The sequence below is a fragment of the Octopus bimaculoides genome, chromosome 18 (assembly GCF_001194135.2).
Source record: "Octopus bimaculoides isolate UCB-OBI-ISO-001 chromosome 18, ASM119413v2, whole genome shotgun sequence".
Taxonomy (NCBI): domain Eukaryota; kingdom Metazoa; phylum Mollusca; class Cephalopoda; order Octopoda; family Octopodidae; genus Octopus; species Octopus bimaculoides.
In genome coordinates, this window is record NC_068998.1 from 6,821,679 (window position 1) to 6,829,506 (window position 7,828).

Here is a 7,828-nt window from a genome sequence, read left to right on the forward strand (position 1 = left end):
TATATATATATATATATATATATATATGTATGTATTTGTGTGTCTGTTTTTGTCCCCCCACCATCGCTTGACAACTGATGCTGGTGTGTTTACATCCGTAACTTAGAAGTTCGGCAGAAGGGACTAATAGAATAAGTACTAGGCTTACAAAGCTTAAGCCCTGGGGTGGATTTGTTCGACTAAAGGCGGTGCTCCAGCATGGCCACTGTCAAATGATTAAAACAGGTAAAAGAATATGCATTAATATACATACATATATAACATTTATTATACATATATATATTTTTTTCAGCCTGACTGAGAACAAAACACCACCTGGAGGTTTTACCATTGAATAACATTAAATATTGCGTGAACATCCCTAAATCCAGTTTGAATCAATATTCCAAGAAATCTTCATCATCCGAGCACTTATTTTTGTTATCTTTCTTTATTTTATCCCCTCCCTCCCACCACCACCGCCAATAACAACAACAACAACCACAACAACAGCCATGGACTTGACTTTTGGAGTAATGTAAATAAGTATTCATTTACCTGAAATAACGAACGTTTAAACTTTATTACACATGTACACATACACACACATATACACATAAATATGCATTAGCTCATGCTAGAAGCATGGTGTCCCGCATCGAAGATGGCATTTAATTTAAAGATTGTTAATTAAACAGTTAAATGCTGTTCTAATTGTGGGACATCTGTTGCATACGTCCAGAAGCATACATATATGTGTGTGTGCATATGTCTACCTCTCTCTATATATATGTGTATATATATATATATATATATATATATGTATACACACACACACACACATATACATATATATATATATAGATATATATATACATATATAAATGCATAGATATATATCTATGTGTATATATATATATGTGTGTGTGTGTATTTATGTATATATATATATATGTATAGATATATATGTGTGTATATATGTGTATGTGTGTATGCATGCACATAAAGGCTTGTATAAATATGTACATATACACTCATGTGGCTTGCCTATAACCACATGCTTGTGATTATTTTCAAACACATGTATATAATCTTGAATTGTTTTGGTGAAAAAAAAAAATCTGTTATAAAGTTTAAATTTAAGCTCATTTATATTAATTTTATTTAAGAACTTAAATTATATTTTAATTTCCAGCTCGCATAAGAATATCCGAATTAGTTATTTTACCAAATTCTTGATGATAATAAATGACAGTTATGAAAACGTCAGTGTTTTTCATTGGAAATATAGCAACCAAAGACTTAAAGACCAGCTTTTATGCAGGTTTATTAACCTTCGTAGATATTCCCTTTAAGATGGTCTATGTGTCTTCTGAAAATGGTCTGGCTTAGTTGATTGAAATAGAACTGTTGTGGACTGAATGAGAAAGTAAAATTACCAATTAAGCTAACAAGAATTATTAATATTACTTATATTAATTAGGGTAGGAAGCTGGCAGAATCCATACTGCACAGGGCTAAATGCTCAGCAGCATTTCAATAATCTTTACATTCTGAGTTCAAATCCTACCAAGGTCAACTTTTCCTTTCATCCTTTCAGGGTTGATAAAATAAGTACCAGTTGAACACTGGGGTCGATGTAATCGACTTACCCCCCCCCTCCCTTGAAATTACTGGCCTTGTGCCAAAATTCGAAACCATTATTATGGAAATGGAGGAGGTGAAGGTTTTTGATTTTTAGTTTGGATTTTGTAATTCTACATACCATTGGTCGGTTGAACTCTTTATTCTTCTGATTCTGTAATCTTCTCAAGATATCTGTCAGAAAATACAAATATTGTCACTGTGTTTATTATTATTATTATTATTATTACAATTATTATTAATACCCTACAAAGTTTAAATGCAATTAAAACAGCAAATTAATATATGTTATTTGCCAGGAATGTTAGGTTCAGTCATTCAGTTTTTGGTAAAACTAGAAATAATAATAATAATAATAATAATAATAAGGTTACTTGTTGTAGCCTGATGTTAGGAATTTTTTCCAACAGTCTAGTCTGTTGTGTGTAAATGATATAATAATAATAATAATAATAATGATATATATTGAAAATTCCTTTGTAAAAAAATAAAATAATTATAATAAAACAAAAAAAAAGTTGTTCACTTATTTGTTACTTTCGATATTTGTTGTTGTTTAACCCCGAGTTAACCTTGCTTGAGCAGACCCTCAGTGGCTGATATGTGCATCGCTGATCACAGGCAGGAGTAGTGGGGGAGCACCATAGCCATGTGTTAAGAAGAATTCTTTGGGGTTTGAATAATTCACCTCTGGAAACATGGGTGTTTCCTTAAACAACTCTTATTCAGGGACCTTTTGAACAGGATGGGCTACTTGACCTGAAGAAAATTCATGCACTGTTTATCGTCATATGAGATCACCATGTCACACGCGTATGGTTGTGATGCTATCAGGCCTGGTGTACTCCTATTAGACTGGTTGTCATGTTGCGTATACTGGGCTTTGTATATTTGTACCCCAGCATCACTTTGATGGCATGTGCAGCTCTCTCTCACTCAATAGTTTTAATTTTAGCACAAGGCCAGCAATTTTAGGGGAAGGTTTAAGTCGATTACATCGACCCCGGTGCTCAACCAGTGTTTATTTTATCGTCCGTGAAAGAATAAAGAGCAAAGTTGACCTGGGTGGAATTTGAACTCAGAATGTGAGGAACCAGAAGGAATGTCACAAAGTGTTTTTTATCTGATGCGCCAACGGTTATGCCAGGTCACTAATAATAATAATTGATTTAATTGTATACAGTGCTCAGCTGCCCTACAATTAGTCAGAAAAAGGTAAGAGGGGACAGAAAGTCTAGAAAAAGAAGAAAGCCAGGAGTGCATGCGCTGGTACTCAAAGAAAGGCAGAATAGCGAACAGTAAAGGAGCCATTCGGAAGAGAAAAAAAAGTGCGTAAGAACGTCAGGAATAATTTTAGGGGGTTTCAGGAAGCATGGAAATAACAGAGGTAATGCGCATGTGCGGGTGAGAAACAGATCAAATAAAACCCGAGCTATAGCTCGGACTTCATACTAAGGGAGATAACTAATGTTAAAGTTATTTCCCTTGACAAATGTCATTGTGAAACGATCTCCCGATGTAATATTTATGCATAAAAAGTAGTTTCTAAATTTTTAGTCTGGAATAATTGACTAACATATGAACACAATGTTCTTCTGAGGCAAAAAAATAAATAAGGAAGATGCAACGAGTTCGAGAAAATTAAAATCGTATAATAATTTAAATCATTACGGCTTTTATTGGTTATACAGTTGAAACGGGACATTTCACCACGGCCTACGTTTAATCCAGCACTTTGGCGAGACTGCCCCCCATCCCCAGCACAGAGACTACATTTAATCTAGCATTTTGGCAAGACTGCCCAACCCTCAACGGGCTTTTTTTTTGAAGGAAGAAGAAGCAAAAAGTTAAAATATTCAAAAAGCCATTCGTAGGTCATGCTAAGGTTTTCTCCAAAATAAAAAGTCAAAAACAAGTTAGCAAATTCTGTTGACAGAGAATATATTGAGTTTATTTCAAAGACAGGAAGGTTTCTTTTGGAGTGACGATACCACAGCTGTATGAGAGATGAAATGGTAGGGAACAAAAAAAAAAAAAAAATTGGAGAGGAGAAAATTGGAAGTAGCAGATTTAGATGAAGTGGGGTCCCAGCAAAAAAACATTGAAAGAAAGAGGTCGCAAACTTGGTCAGGTGGACATCTCTTTAACCACATTGCTGGTGGCTGCCACACACGCACAAACGTTTGTATATGTGCTCATGATAACATGATAATATAGGCACTGAGTTAGAACGGACAATGAAAGTTTTTCGAAAAGTAATTTGGTGTCTCATTCGATAAAAGTGAGTCTTTGTTATGTGACGATGTTTGTCTTTGATTCAAAATGATTTATTTTTTTTGTTTTTGTAATGAGAGATGAGCTGAAAAGTTGAATAAAAATATATTTCACACATGCACACACACACACACATATATATATGTATGTATACAGACAATTATACATGTTTACATATACATATATACACATATATGTTACATACATGTGCATATATATATTTACACACACACATTTTTAAATATACATTTTTACACACACACTATACATATATATATGTATATATATATACATACATACACAGTCAACTCAATATATATATATATATATATATATATACACACAGTCAACTCAATATGTGTGAATATATATATATGTTTACATATATGTGTACGTGCATGAGAATATATATCATTGGCATCATGTTTCATCCTTTAACATCCATGTCCCAAATGATGATATATATATTCACATGCACACACACACACACAAATATATATGCAACTATGTATATATAATTTAAACATGTACATATATAATGTGTACAATCTATATTGCATGCCAACACATTCTACAGCATGTATTGTTTCTGTTTCTCTTCAAGCCTCCGTGTACAGATAATAAATGTTGTGAACGAAGCTACAGCCACATAGAATAATATAGCAACAATACTGTTCTTGTACTCCCAGACGTATAGTTGACATAAACAAATACTGGCAAGAGTTGCTCCAGCCAAGGCAGTCTTCTTCTTTACTGGAACTAACATTAGGTAAATCTGGAAAAAAAATTTAAAAAATGAATACAATGAAAAATGTAAAATTAGATATGTATATAGTATATATGTATGTACATGTATGAAGATCTATTTAACAAAATTTGAACAAGAGATTTGGAGGAATGTAGGTTTTATAACCAATTTCACAAAGGTTCACAAACGATTAATATGTGCACAGCCAGTGACACGACACACGTCAAGTCAGTAGTCTGGCTTCTGCTAGACATACAGGTCTTGCATAATATTCTCCAGCACCTCAGTGATTCTCTATTTGAGTTCCTCCTAAGCTTGTAGGAAGAAGTCGCTTATAGACCAGTCCTTTCACAAAGCCTTATAGAAAAAAAACACGAGGTCAAGTCAGGTGAACGTGGTGACCTTCCAACAGCACATTGTCATTATTACTGGCATGTCTGATCCAAACTTAGTTTTTTTTTACAAATTTTGTTAAAATTTCAGATCATTTGAGTGAGGACTGGATATGTTATTAGACACTGAAATGATGTCAATTTTGGTGGGGGGACACCCTGTATATTAGGTGAAGGCATGGCTGTGGTTTAAAAGTTCACTCTTCAGCACTTTTGGGCAAGAGTCTTCCACCAGCACTAGTGAAATCATCAAGTAACGAAGACCATGTGTGTATGTGTGTTAGAGTTGTTGCTGACATCATAAGACTTATATAATCTTTTGAAAGAACAAGAAATAATTCTTTTCTTTTAGGACATACACACACACACACACACAGAACGGTTATTTTCAGTTTCCGTCTACCAGATCCACTCACACAACTTTGGTGAACCCAGGGGGTTATAGTAGACAAAATGTCACTGTGTGGAAGTGAAGCAGGCCAATAAAAGACAAAATTCTAATTACCTGGAAACCTGTTAAAACAAAAGATATAAAAAATGCAGCTGCGTATTGTGTGAAATCTTCATCATAGACCTAAAAATGGTAAAAAAAACAATAGATTTATTGGAGGAGTACAAATAATTTAGAAAACAGTTTTAGTGTTGAAATTATAATTTACAAGAAAACAAAAAAAAAAGAAATAAAAGAAATTAAGAGAGGAATCTTTTATTTTTGTATCTATACACACAGGCATGGCTGTGTGGTAAGAATTTTGCTTCCCAACTACATGGTTCCAGGTTCGGTCCCACTATGTGGTACCTAAGGTAAGTGTCTTCTTCTATAGCTTCGGGCTGACCAAAATCTTGGTAGACAGAAACTGAAAGAAGCCTGGTGTATATATTATGTGTGTGTGTGTATGTCTTTATGTTTGTCCACCACCACCACTTGATAACCAGTGTTGGTTTGTTTACGTCACTGTAAACTTAGTGGTTTGGCAAAACTGACTGATAGAATAAGTACCAGGCTTAGAAGAATATTCCTTTAAGCCTGGTACTTATTCTATCACGAAGAGCATATCAGTGGCTCATTTGTAACTGAAGCCTATGTTTTAATGATTCCCAGCATAGGATCAGTAACAGGTGGGCTGTTCTCATGATGGTTTTACATGTTTGATGGTTAACAATAAAGACAAGTGCTACTTACATCTACAACTCCTGTACCAAGCACATTAAATCCATGGAGTAGATGCAGGGCACTGCACAGAGCTGACATAAAGAGAGCGGAACAACCGGAAACACCCAAGGGAATGTAACGCCCACCAATTCCAGCTGGAAATAGAACAATAATATATCATTAATAACACAGAGTTGCTGAGACGATTGGGAGTCTATATATTTAATGATAAATTTGTAAAGGAATATATATGCTTAGTATTATTGTATGCAAATGCTCAGATGTGTTTTCATCATCATCATCAACAATTAACAGCTTTAGTTGGCTAGAGGCTACAGTAGAAGACACTTGCCCAAGGTGCCACGCTGTAGGTCTGAACTTGGAACCATGTGGTTTGGAAGCAGCTTCTTACCACACTGCCATGCCTACACCTATAATCACACCTACACATTCATCACCATATTTATGTCATCTTTTCCATGCTTGCACGCACTGGATTGGTCGGTTCCATTCCAACACACTGCTTCACCATTTGTTGCATTCCATCTGTTCTGAAAGGTCAAAAACCTTGAGATCAGTCTCTGCCAGTTCTCCCCATGTCTTACTTCGTCTTCCTCTTTCACAATTCCTTCCACTTGACTGTCTTGTTATTTCTTTACTGACTTATCATCACCATATTAGTACAGACGTTACATGTCTGTACAAAGGCAGGCATCTCTCTTGCACACTGTAACCGGTTCTTCTCCCAGTTTATCTCTCATTTCATTTGTACAATATCACTCATGCATCCTGAATTCTAACATCACACGCCCAGTGGACCATGCTCACTCAATTTCTTTTCAACCCTTACACCTCTGCATTCACTGTCCACACCTCACTGCCATACAGCACTACACTTCATACATTGTACTCTTTCCTTGGAGAAAGAATCCTCTTGTTGCCAGCAGAGATAACAGCTCCTTCAAATTTTTTTCACCCTGTCATCATTCTGGCTGGTCTCCTACTGTGCCCACCTCCACTAAAGCTTAAGTCGCTCAGGTAGCAGATGCTATTAACTACCTCTATGAAGTCTTCTAAGCATTAAAAAGAATTTCATTTATTTGGGCATCTTTTACTGTAGTTCTTGGCTGACCAGTACCTTGTGGGTGAGTCTGATTCACTAAAAGATGCCTGTGTACACACACAAACACACACATGAGGACTTATAAGACTTGTGGGATGCCAGAAATGGCTAGGCACGATAACAGAGCTCACAGTGAAGATATCATTGAAGATATCAAGCGTTCGTAAGATACCATAAATATGCAAGTACTAAATTCCAATTTAAACCATAAATCCGTACAAATTTCCACGAATATTTTAAGGATATTTTATGAAAAGAGAAATAGAAAAGTAAAAATTTCCCCAAACTATGGCCTTCGGAACTGTCTACAAAATATATGAAAATTTAATCCGTTCACATTATCAAGGGGCAAAAAACTCCTACAAATCGTGGTGATATTACTTCCAATAACGATATGGTCGTTCACTTGATGTCATGACATGAGACGAGAGACTGTTAATGATGATTATTTATATATATATATATATATATATATATATATATATATACACACACACACACACACACACATATAT

The 7,828-nt window shown here is 35.0% G+C and overlaps 2 protein-coding genes across 2 annotated transcripts in view; one reads left to right on the plus strand and one right to left on the minus strand.

The window, feature by feature from the left end:
- Positions 1-2,140, plus strand: part of LOC106870034 (sodium/hydrogen exchanger 9) — a 124,381-nt gene extending 122,241 nt beyond the window's left edge. Inside the window, exon 20 of the mRNA XM_052974351.1 lies at positions 293-2,140. Within this exon, the coding sequence (XP_052830311.1) occupies positions 293-301 (9 nt within the window). The 3' untranslated portion in view covers positions 302-2,140. The remainder of the gene's footprint in view (positions 1-292) is intronic.
- A 1,407-nt stretch (positions 2,141-3,547) lies between these two features.
- The window catches only part of LOC106870027 (vesicle-trafficking protein SEC22a), a 9,937-nt gene continuing 5,656 nt past the window's right edge, over positions 3,548-7,828 (minus strand). The window contains exons 4-6 of the mRNA XM_052974525.1: positions 6,221-6,345; positions 5,543-5,611; positions 3,548-4,672 (exon numbers count right to left, since the gene is read on the minus strand). Of these exons, the coding sequence (XP_052830485.1) occupies positions 4,469-4,672; positions 5,543-5,611; positions 6,221-6,345 (398 nt within the window). The 3' untranslated portion in view covers positions 3,548-4,468. The remainder of the gene's footprint in view (positions 4,673-5,542; positions 5,612-6,220; positions 6,346-7,828) is intronic.